Source organism: Drosophila navojoa, chromosome 4, assembly GCF_054131105.1.
Source record: "Drosophila navojoa isolate 15081-1374.11 chromosome 4, UAZ_NAV_1.0, whole genome shotgun sequence".
Classification (NCBI taxonomy): domain Eukaryota; kingdom Metazoa; phylum Arthropoda; class Insecta; order Diptera; family Drosophilidae; genus Drosophila; species Drosophila navojoa.
Window position 1 is genome coordinate 17,655,441 of NC_142892.1, and position 22,403 is coordinate 17,677,843.

At 44.0% G+C, this 22,403-nt stretch overlaps 5 protein-coding genes and 1 long non-coding RNA gene across 7 annotated transcripts in view; 2 read left to right on the top strand and 4 right to left on the bottom strand.

Annotated features, from left to right (window-relative positions):
• The window catches only part of LOC149091456 (uncharacterized), a 125,583-nt gene that overhangs the window by 71,188 nt on the left and 31,992 nt on the right, over positions 1 to 22,403 (bottom strand). The gene's annotated exons all lie outside the window — the stretch shown is intronic.
• On the bottom strand, positions 62 to 7,318 carry LOC108652180 (anoctamin-4). Its single transcript, XM_018102282.2, has 14 exons — positions 6,996 to 7,318; positions 4,725 to 4,949; positions 4,471 to 4,652; positions 3,433 to 4,407; positions 3,228 to 3,373; positions 2,585 to 3,165; positions 2,305 to 2,522; positions 2,084 to 2,248; positions 1,773 to 2,030; positions 1,333 to 1,428; positions 1,171 to 1,270; positions 714 to 1,110; positions 562 to 652; positions 62 to 494 (listed from the first exon to the last, which is right to left on the bottom strand). The coding sequence occupies exons 2-14, from the start codon at positions 4,918 to 4,920 to the stop codon at positions 168 to 170; spliced, it is 3,732 nt and encodes a 1,243-aa protein (XP_017957771.1). The 5' UTR covers positions 4,921 to 4,949; positions 6,996 to 7,318; the 3' UTR covers positions 62 to 167.
• On the bottom strand, positions 8,751 to 17,554 carry LOC108650252 (uncharacterized). Its single transcript, XM_089258759.1, has 11 exons — positions 17,425 to 17,554; positions 17,091 to 17,356; positions 14,210 to 17,032; positions 13,979 to 14,143; positions 13,735 to 13,914; positions 13,501 to 13,668; positions 13,247 to 13,435; positions 12,994 to 13,167; positions 12,742 to 12,927; positions 11,928 to 12,677; positions 8,751 to 11,280 (listed from the first exon to the last, which is right to left on the bottom strand). The coding sequence occupies exons 1-11, from the start codon at positions 17,429 to 17,431 to the stop codon at positions 8,803 to 8,805; spliced, it is 7,386 nt and encodes a 2,461-aa protein (XP_089114885.1). The 5' UTR covers positions 17,432 to 17,554; the 3' UTR covers positions 8,751 to 8,802.
• Positions 17,782 to 19,019, bottom strand: LOC108650253 (uncharacterized). Its single transcript, XM_089258757.1, has 2 exons — positions 18,946 to 19,019; positions 17,782 to 18,878 (listed from the first exon to the last, which is right to left on the bottom strand). Exons 1-2 carry the CDS (start codon positions 18,950 to 18,952, stop codon positions 17,857 to 17,859), a joined length of 1,029 nt encoding a protein of 342 aa, XP_089114883.1. The 5' UTR covers positions 18,953 to 19,019; the 3' UTR covers positions 17,782 to 17,856.
• Positions 19,665 to 20,677, top strand: LOC149091457 (uncharacterized). 2 transcript variants are annotated; one of them, XM_089260352.1, is made up of 3 exons: positions 19,665 to 19,758; positions 19,856 to 20,112; positions 20,167 to 20,677. In XM_089260352.1, the coding sequence occupies exons 1-3, from the start codon at positions 19,752 to 19,754 to the stop codon at positions 20,560 to 20,562; spliced, it is 660 nt and encodes a 219-aa protein (XP_089116478.1). In that variant the 5' UTR covers positions 19,665 to 19,751; the 3' UTR covers positions 20,563 to 20,677. The 2 variants fall into 2 exon arrangements, with proteins under 2 accessions (XP_089116478.1, XP_089116479.1); XM_089260353.1 differs by having other exon boundaries at positions 19,666 to 19,758; positions 19,856 to 20,031.
• On the top strand, positions 21,319 to 22,320 carry LOC149091458 (peritrophin-48-like). The gene is made up of 3 exons (XM_089258758.1): positions 21,319 to 21,410; positions 21,466 to 21,515; positions 21,577 to 22,320. Exons 1-3 carry the CDS (start codon positions 21,347 to 21,349, stop codon positions 22,279 to 22,281), a joined length of 819 nt encoding a protein of 272 aa, XP_089114884.1. The 5' UTR covers positions 21,319 to 21,346; the 3' UTR covers positions 22,282 to 22,320.

The following is a 22,403-nucleotide window of genomic DNA, read 5'->3' on the forward strand; positions in this document are numbered from 1 at the left end:
TTGTAAATTAATATGACTTTGATAATATGAAGATGGTAACGAACATATGTATATGTATGTAGTATAAAATAAAAGACTGACGGTCTGAAGAGCTAATGAGATCGCGTCGAATTTAATTGGTTTCATCTCTTGGCTTGCGCAGGAGTCTCATCGGCCTCCTCTTCATGTCAGGAAACCTCCCACACTGTGGACTCCACCGAGCGACGTGGCCGAGCCGCCACCTCGACGTGCGCGTCCAGGCCGTCGCTCATGCGACTGAAGCGGCGCGCCCAGCTGCCACGCGCTGTGGACTGGCTGCCGGCTATCGAGGTGCGCTGTGTGGTGTCACGGAACAGGCTCATGATATCCTGATTGTCGCCCTGGGCACGCTTGATGCCGTGCTGGTATTTGGCCTCTTTGGCAAGCAGCTGCTCGCGCTGCATTTGGGTCTTCACCTCGGATGGCACGTCGGGTATGATGAACTGCATGATGCCAGTTAGCACAAACACCACATGCTGTCATGGAGTATATGCAGACGTAATTTAATGTAATGCCCATTCACTGGTAATTTGATTAATGTACCTCGAATACCACAACAAAGGCCAGCCGTGCGGCAAACACGTGCCAATAGTGGGGGCTCAGTCCGTAGGGCTCGTAGTCCTTTGGCCCGTTGCTATCAAAGTATGTCAATCGTGCATAGAATGTGTCTAAGAGCCCATTAATAGCTCACTTACCGATAGCCTCTGTACTGGCAGGTATCTGGATCGCGTTCGCTGCTCGTTGCGCCCCATTCCTCCTTGTAGTCGGACGTATTGAATATGGACAGCGAGTGCTCTATGTAGCCGGCCAGCGTGTGGGACTCCGAGTAGACGAACTTGTAGACGACGCGCGGTATAAAGTCACTCGTGTAGGCGATCACAAAGGCATTCGATACGACGGCCGTGTAGGTGATTATGCGCAGAATTCCATACCAGGCGCCAATATCCTCCACACGCTCGGCCAGGGGCCGCCTGGCTTGCGTGACCATCTTGTAGGCATCCAAACGTATCTCGGCCACATTGTTGAGCAGCGCAAACAGCGGCGCCAAGGGAAACGCGGCCACAAACAGCGTGACGAAGCCATATTGTAGTACTATAGTAAAGGTATAAAAGGGTTTAGGTTTTGTGTAGTCTATAATAATTCATCACCTACTCATTTCTAGGTACTCATCAAAGAGCGCCAAGCGACCTGGATCCTGCATGTGATAGTCCTGCTCCCAAGCCATATGCAAATGCGATTCGTCTTTTGTAGCCTGTAAAAAAAGAAAAGGCTGCGTTAGTTCTTTATCTCAAAATATTCCCTAAGTTTAGTTACTTGTTTATGCTTTCGCTGACGCCACCAATTCCAAAATTTGGGAAACAAATACTCCATAAAGTTGTTCCAGCACTGTTTGCCCACCATGATAATAGCCTAAGGACAAATGAACAACAGACAAATAGGTTTAAGTAGCAGAATAATTGTTACAAAAATTTTAAAAATAAATAAAAGAAAATGAAGAGTAAAAATAATAATAAACAAAAAGACAAATATGCTACCATTTTATTATTATTTAAAAAAATGCGCACTTACAAATAAAAATTATTTAATTAAAAGACAGAATACATAATGTATTCAAAAAATGTACAAAAGGGAAAAAAATTGTTTAATATTATTATTTAACTATTTTTAAAATAATTTTTTTTTATGCTAATAATTAATATTAAATTTATATATATATATATATTTATATATTTATGTATTCTTAAAACACTTACCAATTGTATACAAAGTTCGGAGAGGCAGCCCGCCGGATCACATATATCATTCTTGAGCCGAAAGAATTCACTGCGGCGCGCCTGATCATCGCCAGGATAGTCAAAGAAGCGTCCCTTGAAGAAGGCTATGTAGATGAGCGACGAGTAGAAGTTCATAAACTCAAAAAAGAATATCTTAAAGGTATATGAGTCCTCATATTCGGTGTGAGTGCGTGGATTCTCCAGATTGGTTAATTTGATGGCCATGCGGTGGTAGATCTGTAAAATATATAGAATTAGATAGGTCTCGTAGTTCTGTGAGTCCGACCTACCCGTGTCAGTATCATGATGACCACCAAATTGATCAGCGCAGCCGTCACAGTGGTAAACAGTTTGGCATGTTCCTTCACAAAGAAGCCGCCGCCGCCATAGATGACCGAGACCAGCGATATGCGATAGATGATCGTTCCCAGCACGGCAGAGAGCACCACAGAGATCTATAATTAGTCAAATTAACAATCAGCAGAATGGGTCTTACTCCATTAAAAATTACCATAAAGAGCACTGCACTACCGGTGATGACAAAGCGTATGGCACGACTCCAGGTGGACATGTAGGGCTCCTTTTCGCGTGTCACCGGATTCATGCGGAATGTGGTTGCATTGGTCTCAAACTCCGGTCGATTCTCCTCATCCATTTCCACATTGTGGAGATCCCATTCCCAGACCAGAACCGATTGTTTGCGTTTCCACAGCTCCAGGAAGGTGGTTGCTATAGATGAAAGTATATGAGATATACATGTATGGAATATGGAGTAGATGTGTGTATGGTACCCCAAAAGGACATGAAGATGGCGAAAAACACAGTCGATGGATTGTCAAAGAGGTAAGTCAGACGCGAGAATAGGCACGATTCGGATAGTCTTTGATAGCTGCAGGCCTTATCACAGAGCGGACAGAGCGTTATATTCCCTGTGCCGGACTCGTTGCAGATCTCCTTGCTGGGCGTGTTATCCTCCGATTCGAGTGTGGCCAGTCCATAAATAAAGCACAGAGTGCCCACAACAGATGGGTAGACGAGCATCTCAGTGTAGAAGCCCAGCCAACTGAAGTAGAGAGCGATTTTGTCGCCGAAATATTTGCGCACCAGGCACAGCGGCTGCTTCTTGTACCACTGCGAGGGATGTGCCCAGGTCTGATATAGGACGCGACGATCTAGCGATATGCCACTCGAGTGCGGCCGATCGTAGCGTCCCTCGTGCAATGGAAAGCAGGCTAAGTAGGTGCCATCATTAAGCAGACGCCGGATGCCATTGCGATCGCCGTCATCGTACGGCGTGCGTATCAGCACCTGCATAACCATCAGCGAGCGCTGGGCACCCGTATACGCTGTGGCGCGATCCTTTACAATGAACCTTGCACAAGGAGAATATTTATAAGTCAAGTGAATAAATCTGATTAGTTTTTGTAGTCCTACTGCTCCTCCGGATTGCCATTGGCCGTGGCCGCTTTGAATGTTGTCTCGCCCTCAAGCAGACTATTGTCCAGCTGTATCTTTTTGGTTAAGCGCTGCCAAACATCCTTCCAGTAGTGCACATTACGCATGACCACATTCTCCTCATCCTAAAGGTGAGATCGAGCATAGGAGATATTCGCAAATGAAGCTACCAATTCCAACTCACCCAAGAAGGCTTTACGGATATGGTTATAAAGCGTTTGATGGGCAACTTCAGGTTCATGACCTCGGCCAGGCGCGTCTCCAGGCGCCAGGGGAGGTGAATTTTGAGGAAAAAGGTTTTCTCATTGAACGATTGTGATTTGTCCTCCAGCTCCACTTCGAGGCCCTCTTTCACTAGATTGTCCATAAAGGTGCGCCTAATATCACGGCGTCGTGCTTCCGCTTCCGTCATTACGCCCAGATCCTCCTCTTCCCAGGCCAACACCATGTCCACCTTGCGCCGGCCATCGCGAAACATCAGCGATTCCGGATCGAGACCCTCGCGATCCTGTTTGCTCACACGTCGCTCATCGCTGCCATCGCCCGTGAGGCTGTTGCTCTTGCTGGCCTTGCGACTGCTCAGGTAGCTGCCATTGATGCTGCTCTCCCCGGTGGATGTCTTTCGCTCCGCTGGCAGCAATTGCTTATAGCCGAATTGATCGGACAGCACGTTCGAGTGGGATGACTCTACAACTTCGTACGAATCCTTGACGCTGGCGTCGGCATGACTGGGCCTACGCCCACCCAGTGTGGGGCTGAGGTTCAGGCCCAGAGTGCGACGCATTGCCGTGCCAGGTATGTCCTCATCGTGGTTGCCCACAATGCGCGGCCCAAACGCCTGTGTGGGACTCGGCTCCGCCGACTCTGTCTCCAGATGTGTTGGCAATGGCACTGCAATGGAGTTGACCTTCTGATAGAACGAGCCATTGCTGCCGCGCATCATCGACGAGTTCAGCCACTTCTCTGTGTACGCAGCAGAGCTGGTCCTGTTGTTGGAGCCCAGCTCCAAGCTGGGCTTTGGCGTAATGGGATGGCCCACAGACATTGGACTTTGGCTAACCGCTTGCCGCTCAACTTCTAAAAAGTTGTAAATATTATCGGCAGAGCTGTTGGGCTCGATGGGTGGCGACTGCAGATCCAGTTCAATCAAAGGGCTCTCCTGCAGGAGTGGATATAGATATAACTATATAAAGTACTGGCTTGATATCCTTGTTGTACTTACAGCATAACCAACTAAACGGCCAGCCACTATGCCGCTATCCTGGCTGAGTCTTCGGGGTCGCAGCTTGATCTGGTTGCTGCGTATCATACGCTCACTTTTCGCTGGACTCGAGACAACTTGGCGCCGCGACGTGCCCAACGAACTGTGCTGCGAATTGCGTAGCGTGGGCACCGAAAGGAATCCTATAAATTAACAACAACGGAAATACAACTAAAACCATAACGAAATCATTTAATATTTTAATAGACACCCACTTGGAAATTGAAATGCTGTCTGCTCAATAGCAGCTATCTCGCTCTCGCTTTCGCGCGTCGCACTGTCAATCAGATCCTCACGTGAATTGGCCTCGGTTATGGGTGCAGTGCTCTCATCGTCCACACTGTCGATACGTATTTGAAATATATTCGATTTGCGGCCCGCATTGCCCGTCAGCTTTGCATGATTGCTCATGTTTTCCAAAACTTCAACGTCACAACAGCCTAGAAAATCGTAGCAATGCAGTTAAGGCTTGGGTCAAGAAGTATCGTTTCCACAGATTATTTTTGTTTTTTAGGACGAGTTTTCAGTTAATGTGACCTACAATGACAGCGCATGAGGCTTTGCTGTGCATGTGTCTCGATTCCCATCATTAAATATGCATTCATATTTATAAGTTCGATGAAAATCGAAAGGCAACTCGTAACACTCAAACGCAAAGAGGCCATCAATACCTTTCTGTTTAACAATATACAAATAAGAAAAGGAGCTATGACACCTTACAAATGTTTGTTGTCACCCAATCGAATTGTGAGTGAAATCTGAAATTTGAGATGAGCAAAAGGTTAAAATCTAAATTTTAGCTGGCTTTCTATATCGACCAAACTCTCTTACTGAAATCAATAAAATTTGACAGCTAGTTTTAGAGATAATTTTAAACGATATTAAAAAAGATATACCCTTCTTTTAGAGCGTATACTTTATTTTATTAATAAAAATAAAATAAATAAAATTAAAAAAAAAAAATCAAAAATAAAAATTGAATTTACAAAAAATTCCAGTTAATATTATTTTAAGTAAAATATTAATATATTTAATTTTTGTTGTTTTTAATTTATTTTTTTTTTTTTTTAATTTTTTGTATTAAAATAGAATAGGAAAATATAAATAAAATTTAAAAAAAAATCAAAATTAAAATTTTTTTTAGTTATATATTTTTATTTATATATTTTTATATCCAATTTTTTTTTAATTTTATTTATTTTTATTTTTGAATTTATAATACTTATTTTATTTATTTAGTGAGTCAGAAAATATTATTCTTTAAAAAAAATTACTATTAATTATTAAATTAAATAATCAACACCTAATGTTGTCATATTATTTTGGTTTCATTTAAGCGATTTAGTCAGTATTTATATAGAAGCACACACATATATACATACACACATATCATGTGTACATCGTGCTCCCCAAGGACCACTTAATTCTGCCATTAAAATTCCCTGAAAAAGTAAACAGGCAAGCAAATTAAATGTCCAATTAATCTATATTAATATAATTAAAAGGGATAGAAATGAACGAAGATAGTTTTAAATGTCAAGGGTTTAAAATTAGAAACAAAATGTCATATTAAAAAACTTAAAAATAAAAGGAAAATCATTATAAATTCATAATGGAAGTCTTCAAGCTCGAGCAAGAGTCCCATTAAATTAATCTTTTCGATACGATTGCTTGTTTATAAATTGAACAAGATACATTGACAAGGAATATATATTCGAAAAAACAAAATCAGGATGTCGTTATGCATATAAAATATATATACGTAAGCGACATGAAATGGCTTTAACTCACGTCACGAGTGAATGCCCAACTTCAGTTCGTAGTACTCGAGGCCAAAGTCATAATAGCACACACACACACATGCAAACAGACAAACATTTGTGGGGCACATCAGTATATATAGTACAAGTATATGTATATATGATAGATAATGCACATTAGAGAGAGGACCACTTCGGGTCGATAAATGTTGAATAAATAAACTTGTTGCTGAACTAAATTGGCGGCTAGTTGTTGATTCTCACTAGGCGAATGTCAAATATGTGTAATTAATTTATTTTCAATTAACTGAAATATGTGCACAAAGGAGTCTGAATTTAAAGGCCTCCGCTTCCATTTCGATTGACACGATTCGAACAAGTCCTTTTCTAGTTTGTCCCCCCAAAAAAAGTGGCACATACTATATAAATAGAGATACATATCGTAGGGCGCCTAGTATGACTTGCCAGATGCGTCAATATTAGTTGTAAGTAGTTGGCTTGTCAGTTGTGCAAAGTCTCATGCCGTCCGTTGTAGTAATCACAGCAATTGAAGGTTTATTGATTCGACATTCTCGTTCTTCAAGCTCTATATTAATAATCGATTATTGATTTCAAGTTGCAAGTATTCAAATGTCACTCAACTGAAACTAATCAAAAATTTCACTGCTGGCAATGTACTTGAAAACTTTTTTATATTTATTTATTTTTTGATTTATTATTCCATACTTTAAACGCTTGTTGTCTGTGTTAATGTTGATTTTTTTGTTATTGACTTAAAATGTTTGTTTTCCTTCTTTATTTATGTGTTTTATTTTATTTTTTAATATCTGTTTTTAATCATCTTTTTTTCTGTATTTGCTCGCGTGTCCTATATTAGTTATTAACACATTTCGTTCTGCATAATGGACACGGCGAGCGATTTCGACCGATTTGTTAAAGCACTCGCGCACGAATGACCAAAGAACTGACACAAACCACTGACCACAGGCTAAGGACTATAAGTAAGCTGGCAACTGTCGCCTGTCCCAACCACCGGAGCGAGTATCTACTACTACTACTACTACTACAGCCATTGCTAGATAATCAAAGTAGTTTAGTTTTTTCATGTGTTGCTCTCTCACCCACGCCGAATCGAGCTCGCCACGTTTCTGGGGCTTAATGGTTAATTGACATAGTTGTCCATGAAGTACTGGCTACAATTTGACATTTCGACTATTCTAATTTTTGTTGTTGGTTTTCTTTTCTTCTTCTTTTTATTCATATATAGTAGTTATATGAATTAATAAAAAATTATGCTCTATTTGATAGGGCAGCCAAATACCATAGGGAATTTTGAACCCATGAACCGGCAATCGAATCTATTGTAGCCCCACACCCCATTGGGGGTCCTTCTCGAGGGGTTCACAGAGTTAAACAACGACCTCACTATTAATTGCCGTTACATACTAGTAACGTAAAAACTATAAAAATAGAAATAGAATGGATTATTATACGGTCGCCCATCTATTTCGAGCCGACTGTATATACTTACGTCAAACAATTGGCCAAGTGCGTCGTTTACCACTTTCAAGACAAGGCGATGCGTGATATGTGATATTTGTTATTAGCAGCCCGCAGTTGTTGTTGTCTCTTGAAAATCGTGACGAACGTTGTTATTATTTAAATTCACTACACACAAGTAAAATAGATTGCAAGGCTCTGATAGAGGGAATTACTCTTCCGACACTTGACCGACTTCCTGATTGATTGCCTGACTAATTGATGCCAAATGCACCTTCCTGGTGGGGAAGGCACACTGCGGTATTATCCTATATGCATTAGAATTTTATTAGAAATACTTTAATCGGAAGTCCAAATGCAGTTAAGAATTTATGTTAATATAATTAATTTGGAAAGGAATTCGTTTCGGAATGAATATATATTCTTTTGATTTTATACTAAAGGCATGCGATTATCATTAATTAGAATTCTATAAAGTGTTTCTTATTAATAATTGTATAAATATTGGTATATAGATTCAAACGCAAATCATGTTTTATACCTACTGCGCTACACTTAATGAATGTCGCCCTTCTATGCACTTCTCATAAATGTATTTGCTGACAATTATAGATTTTTATTTTAAATTATTTTATATAGTATATATGTTATTCAATTATATTAAGTTGTGTCATAAAAAAAAGCTTGAAAGCCAGAGTGGAGAAGGGGAGAACAGAAATCTAGTAAGGAGATGAGTGTATAGAATAGAATAGAAACAACAAATTTGCAAAAAGAATGAAATGGTATAGCTAATTTTTTTCTTACTTCCCACTCACTTGGTTTCTCTCTCTACTTCTCTCTCTCTCTCTCTCTCTCTCTCTCTCTCTCTCTCTCTCTCTCTCTCTCTCTCTCTCTCTTTCCCGCTTGTTCAGCCAGTTTCTTTTGAATAATTCACCCGTTGATAACTTTATTTAACCCAACACCATAAATATATAAATAGTTTTGTAAAAATATGAATTTCTTGAGATAGAAACTCTTAAGATGTCTTCCCAGCTCACTCGTCGCCCTTAGCCAATTCGTTGGAATTGTTGCTACACTGCTGCAGCACGTCCGTTTCACACGAGTTTGTAGTCTTGCTGAAGAACTGCCCCGCCTCGCACTCAGCCTCGATCTTCTGGCCGTGCAGACACACAAAATATCCGCGACAATTGTTGGCATCCCGAGCCAGTTGGCCGTGTTTGCCACTGCAGACGCCCACACGTTCGCCATTCTCCATGAGGCAGGTGCCGTCGTTCTGCCGGCAAATGCCCAGCAGGCTGTCGAAGCTCTCGCCATTGCGGCAGCGCTGCGAGATGGGCTCGTCCTCATCGCAGCTGATGTAACGCCGGCAATCGCCCGGCTCGGCGATGGAGACGCCCTCGTCGATCAGCTCGCACAGATTGGCAATGTCAGCAGGTGCATCGCTGCAATTCTTGGGCGACTGTGTGGCAAGTGGGTCCAGTGAATCCGTTTCCATAACATCTGATTTCAGCTCCTGCACCTCCTGCAGCTCCTCGTCCGTGGCCAGCTCGTACGGCTGACACTGCTTCAGGGTTGCATTGAAGAAGTAGCCCGCATAGCAACGCTCTCCGCGCAGCTTGTTTGAGATGCAGATGTAGAAATTGTTGCAATTGGCCAGGTCTGGCAACAGCTGGCCATTTTTGCCCTCGCACTGCACTGGGCTGGGCTTGGGCTTCTGGTCGCTGATAATTGTTGAATTGGTTAAATTTTGAGCGGCCTCATTGATGACATACGGACAAAAGCCATCGTCTTGGGTGCAGAGCAGCTGCTCGGCATTGAAGTAGCTGTCGCTGCCGCAGCGCTGCATAAGTGCCACGCCCCCAGCACAAATGTAGTACCTAGTGCAGTCCTTGGAGTCGGCCACATAGCTGCCATCCGGCAGATGCTCGCAGCTAAAGAGAGCGCTGCTGTTGCCGCCGTCTCCACCTCCGTCCCCTTTGCCCAGTTGTCCACGCTGGCACTCGGAGCTCTGCTGTGCCGCCGGCTCGCAGCGCGCCAGGCTGGCATTGTAGACCTGCTTGGCTTCACACTCCGCCGGAATGGCCAGTCCGTGCACGCAGGCGTAATACTGATTGCAGTACAGCTGATGGGGCAGTCGCGTGCCATGGGCCACTTTCTTGCAGAGGCCCTGCGAGTCGGACAACGATTTCTGCCGGCACTGACCCTGATCCAGTTGGCACTGCGCCAGCATTTTGTTAAAGTACTGGCCCTTCGGGCAGTACTGCAACTCTGTGGCATTCTGGCTGTAGCTGCTGTTCGCACTAGAGCCAAAGCTGCTGCAGTTGTAATATGCCTGACAATTTGTCGCGTGCGCTATTAATGTGCCCACTGTGCTATTGGAGCACACCGAGTCAGTGGGCCGGCAGCTGCCATCGTTGGGTCGACAATAGCCCAGCAGCGCATCGAAGAAGCTGCCCGAGCCGCAGCTCTGAGGCAGCGCCGGCTGCTCCTGCAGGCATAGGTAAAACCGTGTGCAGTCCGTCGCATCCGCAACGCTCAGTCCGTCGGGCTGGCCAAGGCAACTGCTGCTGCTGGGCTGAGCCTTCAGCTCAGCTGCAGCTGCGACTGCACTTTGACACTTCGCCAGGGACTGGCACCTGTTCAGCTGGCGCGAAAAGCTGTTGTCGCGCAAGCAGCTGCTCAGGTGCCACTCGTCCGCGTTACAGTAGTAAAAGAACTGAGTGCAGTTCGCATCGGGCAGAGACACAGCTCGCAGCTCGCCCTGCTGACACGTGCGTCGCAAGCCGCTGCCCTGGCAGCTGCCATTAGATCGCATGCAGCCCAGCTGCGGCTCGAACTCCTCCGACTTGGCGCAGGTCTTTGTCAGCCAGCGACCATTGACGCACTGCTCATAGGAGCGGCAACTGGTGGCCAAGGCGCGCTGCTGCCCATCCACACAGGCCGTGTCCAAGCGACACTGCTCGCCATCGTTGGGCAGACAGTAGTTGATCTCTTGGCTAAAGTACATGCCGAGCGGGCACTGCTGTATCCACCAGACGTTCTCCATGCACATCAGAAACTTGTCGCAGGCCATTCCGTACGGACGCACGGTCAAGTGCTGGCAGCCCTTCGATCCCTGGCCCTCGCTGCGATTCAGCCAGCTGCAGAAGTCATCGCCCTCGATCTCCGGCATGGGCAGACAGGTGCGCAACTGCGCTGCATAGTAGTGCCGCCTGGGACAGCTACGCAGCCGCCACTTGCCCGCCGCACACCGGAAGAATTGCAGGCAGCTGCCCTTGCCAGCTCTGCTCGGAATCGTCTCCGACTCGCTGCTCGCATCGCAAGGCGGCAAGCCCAGCACTCGCGCATAGCTGCAGACCATGTCATCTCGTGGCTCCAGGCAGCGCTGCTGCTCCGGATTGTAGTAGCGCTCCTCGGAGCAGCTGCGCCTGCGCCAGTTGCCATCCAAGCAGATCTCATATTGGGAGCAATTCGCTGGCACTGAACGCTTCGAATTGGCTTCGCAGATGAACTGGAAGGAATGGGGGAAAAAATACATCTATATATGAAAATTATTTTTACATAAGAGAAAAAAAAAAGATGAAATTCGAAAGAACTTTTTAAAAGTCGATATAAATCAGATTAACTAATAACTAATTATAAGTTCAGTTAATATATTCCATTGGTGTAATTTCGAAAATCTAACAATAATAAAACTGGAATGATCTTAGAACCAAACGGATTATATATTAAAAATAGCAAGTCTAGTGGCAAAAGTATCCCCATATACCTATCTCTATAAGCCACCACACCAATACATCGCTCAGATTCGCCCAGTTAGATGGACATTGCTCAAAACGTATATACTCTTTTCAACCAGTGAACAAGTATATAAATTAAAACCGAAATACAAATTTAGTTTGTATAAAAAAACATACGGACAAGTAAATTTGTATATGTATATATATATTTGGATAGGTATAATTTTGGATCAAGCGGAATTTCTCATAATATATATAGTAACTCATAAATAACAGAGGTAATTAAGTATATATAGGTATGTAATTTAAGACATCGTCTAAGCTCTATAAGTCATTCAAGTCATTGGCGAGGGGTCACGTTCGGTTATGCTTATGTAAACTTCTGGAAGAGTTTCTTAAGGAATGATAGGGATCTTACTTTTTCCTCAGGCTCCACGGATCTCTTCCGTATGTCATGCTCATCGGCCATGCACATGCCCAAGTCGCTGTCAAACAGCTTGTTATCGGGACAGGCGTGATATGTCACAATGTCGGGACTTCCGTCGCACGAGCAGAAACCTTGGGGCATACCCTTAGCCGCGAACGCCTCGAACAGTGTCCGTCTGGCGCAGTCCCGTGGATCGCAAGCTGCCACCGCGGAGGTCCTTTCGTGCACACAGACGCCGAGGGTCTCATCGAATACATGGCCATCCGTGCAATGATAATAGGTGGGCACCGTATCACAGGCGCAGAAGCCTCTGGTTGTGTTTCGTGCAGCGAACGCATCGTACTTAACGCGCGTTCTGCACATGGTCGGATCACAGGCATCCACAACACAGATGTTGAGAATCTTATCATAAACGTGATATTGTCCACAGCTCTGATAGGTGGCAACGCCAGACGCCTCGCACACGCAGAAGCCATTGATTGTGTCCTTGGCTGCAAAGCTCGTTAGAGCCGTGCGGCTGTTGCACACCGTCGAATCGCAAGCCAGATCCAGATTGGCACCAGTGGATGTATCCAGGCATAGGCCTAGCTTGGCGTCGTATTTCTTGCCCGCGGGGCAATCCTGATAGACGGCGATACCCTCCAGACATAGACAAAAGCCGACTGTCGTGTTCAAGGCCTCAAAATTGGAGTAATCCGCCAATTTAGCACATCCCGTGGGATTACAAACGCAGCTGGGTGCCTATGAAAAGTCAAGGAAGATGTATAAGTGCCCATTTAGATCATTTGTTACTGCAGTAACTCACCTCCCGTAAGAGACAGAGGTCGACGGTGGCATCATAATATTTGCCTAGCGGACAGTTCACGTAGTATGCCTCGCCGCCTTGACAAAGACAGAAGCTCGAGTCATCCTCTTCATTCGATGAGGGAAATGTGGCATCCTCAGGCAGGGAGGCACACTTGCTGCTGCAGCAGTATGGACTGGTAATACCCTATACCGAATAGACGACGTTTGGTGTTCAAAACTTATAGATCTCAATGGAATTTCAATGGCCTACCGTTACTTCCAGACAGGCGCCGACATCCACATCAAACAGCTTTCCATCGGGACACGATCTATAATAGGGGAAGCCATTCTGACAATAGCAGAAGCCCTCAGTTCCATTGAGTGCCAAATACGGCTCGTTTTCTGCGAGAGTATCACATTGCGTCGCATCACAAACAGCAGGACCCTATACATTTCAATATACATAATAATACAATATACCATATCACGTTTCTACAAGCTATGAAGCTCAATCAAATATTTACCGCTGTCTCTAGGCAAATCAGTAAATCTGCATCGAATTCCTTGCCGTCAGGGCACTGCGAGTAAACTCCACAGGATTCCTTGCAATAGCAGAAACCAGCTACGGAATTGCAAACTGGATAAACAGTGTATTCAACCTCTGTCGCGCATATTGTTGAGTCACACTCATTCACGGGACACACGATATTTGGCTGACATAATATAAATATATTGAATACAAATATTTAACCCAAGTATATTATTATTGCCTACTTACAGTTGGGAACAAGCAAATGCCTAAAGATGCGTCGTAGACTTTACCGAATGGGCAGGAATGGAACGAGGCCAGCTCATCCATACACAAACAGAAGCCAGTGTCCGAGGCTTTCGATGCGAATGTATCTCCATTTGGCTTACCGCTGCAGTAGCCTGTGCAGCATCTTGGCTATAATTGTTAAAGTACTCAATCTTAGCTTACATGCATTATTTTTATAAAAAGTTCTCAACCTACATCGGCCAGCGGCGCCAGAACACACTTGAGTTGAGCGTCATTGAAAGTGTAGCCGACGGGGCAAGGCACTGATACGGGTTGATTGGCACGGCATAGGCAGAAGCTGTTAGGATCGTCATAGTTGACGGAGACAGTGTACTCCGGGGTGTCAACGCACGCTTGGGGATCGCAAGGTCCCGTCTAGAATGTGTTCGTATTATATGTAAAATAAAAGTGATCTAGTTGTTTCCATTTCAGTACTCACAAAAATGCATGCGCCCGCCGTGGCGTTGAATGTCGTGCCCGCATTGCAGTTCTTCAAGAAGGCACCGTCGGTCTCGCACAGGCAGAAGGTGCTGTCATCTCCCGTCAGCGGTGGATAGACCTGGTTCACGCTGGTCGTCTTGCACTGGGTTTGATCACAGGAGGTCTGCAAGATATACGAATTATTATAATCTATGCGCAGGAACCAGAATTTCGATATGAATCCACTTACACTTGGCTGAGGCAGACAAATCGACAGAGTGGGATCAAAGACCGAGTCCGGTGGACAGGAACGAATAAGTGCAAAATTGTCGACACAAACATAGAATCTGGTAGTGTCACTGGGATCTGGGAAGGTAGCTCCATCAGCAGCTGTAGCGCACTGATTTGCATTACAAGTCACAGTGGCGGAACAAGTTGCTGTCTTTGTGTTGAAAGCTTCGCCCTTGGGACAGTCCATAACCTGAGGCACTCCAGCGGTGCACTCGAAGTACTTGGAGCAGATGGGATGGGCTACATTGCCATCTTTGGAGCCGCAAGGATTAATGCATTGTCCAGTGACGTCAATGATGCAGCTGCTACCGTCAAAGCGCTCGCCGCTGTCACAGGTACCAGGCACCGCCAATCCATCGTTGCAGGTAACGTAGGACGAGCAACAGGAGCCGGGCATCACGAAGCCATTAGGCTTATTGTTGCAAACCCAGCACGTGGCATCGGTGTCGGGCACACAGGCACCCACGCTGTTGCTGAATATGTTGCCGCGACCACAGGTGCCCTCCACCAGCTCACCGTTCTGGCAAAGCACATACTTATCGCATTCGGTTGTCGAGGCCTGCATGGTGCCTTCGGCCAAGCCATTGCATGAGGCAGATCGTTTGCTGCGCGAGTTCGGCTGCAGCCATTTGTTTTCGGGGCATTGATTATTGTCATCCCGGCGACAGATGCCCACGGAGGCATCAAAGTAGTAGCCACCAGTACAGGACTCCTTAGTCCATTTGCCATTGATGCAAGCAAAGTAGTTCCAACAGTTGTCAGCACCACGGGCTGCGGAAAATTCCTTGCACTCTCCACCCGCAGCTATAGGGATACATATGTTCAAGCTGTCGTCATAGTAGTTATATTGCCCACAATCAGCGGACACCAATTCACCATCCACGCATTTGAAGTAGAGGCGGCGATTCTCAGGATTACTAACCGTCTGTCCATTTTTTATGCCATTAATGCAATCCTTGCCTGATATGGGACCTTCGGTAGAGCATGGTGGACAAACGTTTTCGGAATCAATAACACAAGCCTCAAGAAGTTCATTGAAATAGGATCCACTAGGGCATGTTTTCGATATCCAAATGCCATTCTCGCAATAGTTATACTTATTGCAGTTCTCCGCGTCGACAGACACAGTTCCATTCGTGCAGGCTGTACTTGTGCAGCAGTAATTATCGCTGTCCACCACACATATGTTCAGGCTGTCGTCGTAGTAGTTCCCTTGTCCACAATCTGCGGACACCAATTCGCCATCCTGGCATTTGAAGTAGAGGCGGCAATTCTCGGGATCAAGAACCGTCTCTCCATCTTTGACGCCATTATCGCAATCCTTGCCTGTTATTGGACCTTCAGTTGAGCATGGTGGGCATATATTATTCTCATCAATAACACAAGCCTCAAGAAGTTCATTGAAATAGGATCCACTTGGGCAGGTTTTCGATATCCAGACGCCATTCTCGCAATAGTTATACTTATTGCAGTTCTCCGCGTCGACAGACACGGTTCCATTCGTGCAGGTTGTACTTGTGCAGCAGTAATTATCGCTGTCCACCACACATATGTTCAGGCTGTCGTCGTAGTAGTTCCCTTGTCCACAATCTGCGGACACCAATTCGCCATCCTGGCATTTGAAGTAGAGGCGGCAATTCTCGGGATCAAGAACCGTCTCTCCATCTTTGACGCCATTATCGCAATCCTTGCCTGTTATTGGACCTTCAGTTGAGCATGGTGGGCATATATTATTCTCATCAATAACACAAGCCTCAAGAAGTTCATTGAAATAGGATCCACTTGGGCATGTTTTCGATATCCAAATGCCATTCTCGCAATAGTTATACTTATTGCAGTTCTCCGCGTCAACAGACACGGTTCCATTCGTGCAGATTGTACTTGTGCAGCAGTAATTATCGCTGTCCACCACACATATGTTCAGGCTGTCGTCGTAGTAGTTCCCTTGTCCACAATCTGCGGACACCAATTCGCCATCCTGGCATTTGAAGTAGAGGCGGCAATTCTCGGGATCAAGAACCGTCTCTCCATCTTTGACGCCATTATCGCAATCCTTGCCTGTTATTGGACCTTCGGTTGAGCATTGAGGACATACGTTATTTTCATCAATAACGCAAGTCTCAATTGTTTTATCAAAGTAGAGTCCACTTGCACATGTCTTCGATTCCCAGCTGCCATCCTGGCAAACGTTGTACTTGTAGCAGAATTCATCATCAGCTGACACAGTACCGTCCACACATGTAGTACCTGGAGTAGTTGTGCACTCCTTGTCGGGGCAGGTGCCGGGTATGCAGTGCAGGCCGGTCCAACTGAAGTAGCTACCGGTGGGGCACACTTGGCGAGTTGCCTGTTGTTGAAAGCATATGTAGAAGACGTTGCAGTCGTCATTATCAGCCACCATGGAGCCATCGGTCTTGCCAATGCAGAAGTTCTCCCAGCAGTTTGAGTTAGTCTCATCAATGACACAATCGAGCGAACTGTTGCTGTAGTAGGAGCCACTGGCACAGGTCTTCACTGTGGCCACCTTGTCCTCGCAGACGTAGTAGCTGGCACAGGATGTGCTGCTTGGGAAGGACACACCATTTTCCTTCGTCAAGCACTGGTTTTGCCAGCACTCAGATTCTAGATCTGGAATGCAAGCATTGGTCGTAATGTCAAATCGGCTGCCGGCATCACAGCTCTGTGCATATGCCAGCTGCTCATCACAGATGTAGAACTCGGAGCAGTAGCCAGACTTGGGCAAGTAGGCGCCATTGACCTCGCTGGCACAGATGTTTGCAAGCTACGAGAAAATGAGAATAAAGTAGATGAAAAGAGAGAAACCAGATTTATCAACTTACTCCAGAAAGCGGAGCAGTTAGGCTCAGTTTGCAGACTCCACGTCTTGCTGCCGAGCATTTGCCTGTCTTCGGATTGTAGTCCTTGCCGTTGGGGCATTTGATGGAGCGCACCACGTTCTTGTTAGTACAACGATAATAGCTGGAGCAGCTTTTGGGATTTGGCCAGTGTGATGTCAGGCCACGTAGCTTGCGGTAAACGCATTCAGGATCGGCAGCACCGACAATTGATGCCACTGCGGTCAACGTAACCACAGCAAGCAGAGTAACTGTTAGGGAAAAACCGAAATTTACTTTACACAACTCTATCAATTGATATCGATGTCCTTTTGCTGACCTTTCATTTCAATTCACTGATATTCCACGGCTGTTGCTATGATTGGACTCCGCACAATTACCAAAATTTCGTGGCCCTTATATACATATTAAGAGAACGCAGTTAACATTGATTTCTCCTTATCAGCATCATTCGATCGATCAGTGCGTACTTATCAGCATTTGTAGTTTGTGTTCAACATGCGCCCATCAAGTACTTTTAATTGAGTTCAAGACTTTTGGCATGAATTCCGGGAAGACACCAAACCAAAGCCATAGAGTCTGCTCGGCCACACCCCAAATAGAAATTCGCCGATTCTTAATTGATTATGAATGAAGTGCAATGGCAGTACCTCTGCACCCAACATTGTGGAAAACATTATTGCTAACAAATTAAAGCTTTAAGCTCTATAATTCTTTGCATATGTACATATATGGTTTAGTATATTCATATTCAAGCGCAAGCAGCTTCACAAGTCTTTGTCCTAGAGTCCCAATAGAGATCCGATGGACAGTCTTTTATATAGCCACGATCACCATCGCAATGGACAAACTTGTGACAGTTATAGGGATAAGGCAGCAGCTCGACTCCCGGATGGTTTCTGCACATTGCATCGACATCTATGCCACCTATGGTTGTTGTTGGTACAGAAATGGTTGTGCCTGTGGGTTCATTCGATGCGGCTGTCGTTATTGGCTCCTCGCTTGTTTTGCTGTCAGTTGTCTGTTCGGATGTTCCTTGTGTTGAAGTAGGTAGATTTTCCGATGTGATAGTACCCGATGGAGTTGTTGCTGATGTTCCTTCACTGGAACTGTTGGGATCTGCAGTGGAGGTTGGATTTGGTGGAGGCTCAGTTGAGATATTTGGATCTACAGTGGGGGTTACGCCCGTTGGATTTAGTGGAGGCTCAGTTGGCGTTTCTTGGGTTGAAACATTGGGATCTGCAGTGGGCGTTACGCCCGTTGGATTTAGTGGAGGCTTAGTTGGCGTTTCTTGGGTTGAAACATTGGGATCTGCAGTGGGCGTTACGTCCGTTGGATTTGGTGGAGGCTCCGAAGACGTTTCTTGTGTTGATGCATTTGGATCTGCAGTGGGCGTTACGCCCGTTGGATTTGGCGGAGGCTCAGTAGAACTATTAGGATCTGCAGTGGAGGTTGCTGCCGTCGTTGTCTGTGGCAGCCCTGTGGGCGTTTCTTGTGTTGAAGCATTGGGATCCCTGGTAGGACTTGGTGGCGACTCTGATGTGGTACCGGGATCAATATTTGGTGTGGTCTTAGAAGGGGTCTGTGTCGAACGTGTGGGTGAAACACTTGTTGTCTTCTCAGTTGACTCAGTGTCAGGTGGTGTCGATTGAGTGGGGTTTGAGGTTATGCAAGGCGGTGCAATTGTTGTCGTAACTGCTTTTAAACAGCTTGCTGCGTTCAGTGTTCTTAGCAGCAGCACCAATTGCAATAATATTAAGACACTAAAGGCCGCTGAAATGGTTACAAAAGTCCTTTAATGTCTATCAATTAGGAAAGGTCAACTGTTTAGAGAACTTACCTTTCATTTTGTTCAAAAACCAAGGAATTGGCAATACTAGAGCAGCAGCAAACGATGCGCTTGGTATTTATATCACTCGGAAATGCAACCATTTATATTATTCCCCTATCAATGTCTAATTAGTACATTACAATGTACTTATGCACCTATCTTATCTCGATTTGTTGATTTGCATAAACCTACATATTCAATCAGAAATTGTCAACATTATTGGCCATATAGAGTAAACAAAGGCGAGGAATTCTGAAAAATTGATGACTGAGTTGCAATCTTACATATGTATTCAATTTAATTACGAACTAAATGATTTGATAATTATTGTTGAGTGTAAACTAGCAAAATAAATAACTGTGTATTTTGCGGCTGCCTGAAAGTATGCAACATAATTTAATTTATGTGTAATAGACTACTACTATTTCTTCGAATAGGTAGTAGAATTTTAATTTGTTGGAAAGAAAAAAAATCGTTCTATTTTTAAATTAATAATGGAATTTATAAATAGAAATACATTTTTTTAGACTAACTACAAAAATCTGATTTCTAATATCAAAATATCAAAAGTCCTAAATGTTATGAAATGTGTGAAATAAATTACTAACACACTCACATTAATCATCTCCTGTTAGCTAATTATTGTAGTTACACCGTTAAGCAATTACTAAGTTTGCTTATCAGGTTCTCTTTATTGAGGGCTCTAAATGATGTGCAAATCGATTGATTATGGAGAATATATAAAGTCAAATAGTTCATCAAAAGTTCAGTCGAAGCTAGGCCAACGTAGCACACATAGCAGCAAATAAAACAAAATGAAAGGTTAGTTTGATCGTTCCACTAATTCTCATCCATATGGAATACAGAAAAAATAACTACAGATTTTAATTTGAATTTTTCAATAATTATTAACTATCAGCAATTATTGGAATACTACTTATCCGAGTGATAATTTTATTTGCGCAACCCATTGAGGACTTTGCCGCAATTCGAACATCCCCAGAGTCCGAAAAAAACAAACCCCAAGCAGTTTTAACAGAAAATGCCGAGAGCTCTCCAATAACTATTGAACCTGAAGTAACAGAAGAAACTGAAGTAACGGAATTAACAGAAGAAACTGAACTAACAGAGGAAACTGAGGTAACAGAAGACACTGAATTAACAGAGGAAACTGAGGTAACAGAAGTAACTGAAGTAACAGAGAAAACTGAGGTAACAGAACAAACTGAGGTAACAGAAGAAACAACGGACCCACCAACATCCACAACAGAGGAACTAGAAACCACTAGCGAACCACCAGTTGTATGTGATGAGGGAGTCGCCTTTCTGCCAGCGCCTCAGTGCACGGATTACTACATGTGTCTACATGGAGTGGGAATCTTAAAATCATGTCCAGACGGTCTCTACTGGGATCCCAGATGGAGCACCTGTAATTGGAGCTCGGCAGGTTGCAATAACGGATTACCGGAATACCAATGTGAAGACGGTGTTGACTTCCTGCCTGTGGAATCAGATTGCACTCAGTACATTCAGTGCGTTCACAATAGTCCAATACAGATGACATGTCCAGCTAATCTACTTTGGAATCAGCCACTTCAAAGATGTGACTATGAATGTGAAATTTAGAAATTTCACAAATTAAATAAACAATAATTTTTTTTTTTTTTTTTTTTTGAAAAAGTGAATCATTCGCCAAAAATGTAAACAACTGTTGAAAATAATAAATAGATTGGAATTATATTATTTTATAATCTTTTTTATATCAGACCTGTAACAGATATAATGCAATATACTATGATTGTGAAGACTATCTCAGACCTTTACCATGAAAAACAGTAAAAAGCAACAACTTGGAGATAACAATGGGCTTCACATTGGTATAGATAAGAGTGGGTATAAAATGTTTGTCAGTAAATAAATAACGCGTGCAGGTACAGCAGCGTATCAATAACGAAGACAATATATTTAGATATATATTTATGTGTATATTAGTATATGTGTATATGTTTATATATCTCTATATGTCTATATGTCTATATGTCAATATGTCCATATATCTATATGTTTATATGTCCAATATCAAGTTCATATTATCAATCAGTTTAAAGGTAGAGATATTCTAATAAGTACATATTAGTAGTTTAAAACTTTATAAACATTATATTCTATATTTCATTAATCATTATATGGAAAACAATCTTTAATTTTTAGTAGAGCTCTTTCAAAAAAAAAAACATAAACAATCAGGTTAGATGATGGGAAGCACCAAATGGTTAGCGAGGCAAGAAAACAAAGTACATAACACAACAGATTTATGTCATATCATAACAAAGCAATTATCAATATTCCAGAGAACAAAAATTGTAATTAAAAGATGATTTGGCTTGTATCTCTTGGGGTATAAAAGTCAATGTACTACAGCCTGCGAAGACAAATCAAATTTTGTGTGAACAAAGTCAATATGAGATCTTTTAGTAAGTGTTGAAATCGAATACTTAAAAGGAAATATTTCATTTGAAATTCTTACAGTTGTCCTTCTGTTTTGTGCTGCTGCAGTCAGAGCTCAAACTCTGAAAGATGTAAGCGAACGGCTTGAATGGATAGTATCCAATGTACTTCATTAAATTGTTTCATTTGCAGCAATGCAAGGGTGTTGGGTATGATCTATTGCCACATCCGGATAGCAATGAAAAATTCATTGTATGCGCCTATGATTCGGCCGAAGTGCGTACCTGTGACAAGGAAGATCAGGTGCAGAAGTGCTTCGATCCCATCAATAAGGTCTGCAGCGTTGCTGCTTGCACAGCGCCCAAGCCCGCGGACGAGGACATTGCCAAGGAGATATGCAAGAAATTGGGTACATCGGAGCGTATACCGTCTGTCGATTGCGGGCACTTTTGGATCTGCCTAGCGCACATGGAGCCCGTCTATGTTAGCTGTCCACAGGGCAAGCACTTCTCGCGCTCCGAACAGGAATGCATTTCGCCAGCCCTGGCCAAGTGCTCGGCCCCTGAGAAGCTGTGCGCGTCCGACCTCAGCAGCTACGCAGCCGAGAACTGCAATGAATTTTATGGTTGTGCCAACAAGAAGCTGGTGAAACGCAGCTGCGCCTATGGCGAGACCTACAATGCGCTCACCGCATCCTGCGAAAAGGACATCAAGAATAGCTGTGGAGCCTACAGCAAGCCGGACTGCACAGACCCCGCCAATGCCAATGCCTATTTCGCTCACAGTGACTGTTCGAGGTTCTACGTTTGCGTCTTGAATCAAGTCTATGAGGGCAAATGCGCCGATGGCTATGGATTCGACAGTCTAAGCTCCAATTGCAAGTACGGCCTCTGCTAAGGCAGCAATTTAATAAAAATAATTACGCATTTGTTTCAATCTTCCTGGTTTATTTTTCTGCCGGCATTTTAGTTTAGTTGCTCTTGGCTAAACACAGATTTTGTCACAGGTCAGCAGCTGGG

What these genes read in the sequence shown, in the direction of transcription:
- LOC108652180 (XM_018102282.2), bottom strand. Translation starts at nt 4,920, where the DNA reads ATGAGCAATCATGCAAAGCTGACGGGCAATGCGGGCCGCAAATCGAAT. An exon ending in GTAGTGCAGTGCTCTTTATG is followed by an intron (nt 2,249 to 2,304) that starts GTAATTTTTAAT and finishes GACTAATTATAG; the next exon opens with ATCTCTGTGGTGCTCTCTGC. An exon ending in CCTTTGTTGTGGTATTCGAG is followed by an intron (nt 495 to 561) that starts GTACATTAATCA and finishes ACTCCATGACAG; the next exon opens with CATGTGGTGTTTGTGCTAAC.
- LOC149091458 (XM_089258758.1), top strand. Translation starts at nt 21,347, where the DNA reads ATGTACTACAGCCTGCGAAGACAAATCAAATTTTGTGTGAACAAAGTC. An exon ending in AGTCAATATGAGATCTTTTA is followed by an intron (nt 21,411 to 21,465) that starts GTAAGTGTTGAA and finishes AAATTCTTACAG; the next exon opens with TTGTCCTTCTGTTTTGTGCT. An exon ending in GAGCTCAAACTCTGAAAGAT is followed by an intron (nt 21,516 to 21,576) that starts GTAAGCGAACGG and finishes TTTCATTTGCAG; the next exon opens with CAATGCAAGGGTGTTGGGTA.
- LOC149091457 (XM_089260352.1), top strand. An exon ending in AATTAACAGAGGAAACTGAG is followed by an intron (nt 20,113 to 20,166) that starts GTAACAGAAGTA and finishes GAACAAACTGAG; the next exon opens with GTAACAGAAGAAACAACGGA.
- LOC108650252 (XM_089258759.1), bottom strand. An exon ending in TGATTTGCCTAGAGACAGCG is followed by an intron (nt 13,168 to 13,246) that starts GTAAATATTTGA and finishes TGAAATGTATAG; the next exon opens with GGTCCTGCTGTTTGTGATGC. An exon ending in ACCTCTGTCTCTTACGGGAG is followed by an intron (nt 12,678 to 12,741) that starts GTGAGTTACTGC and finishes GACTTTTCATAG; the next exon opens with GCACCCAGCTGCGTTTGTAA.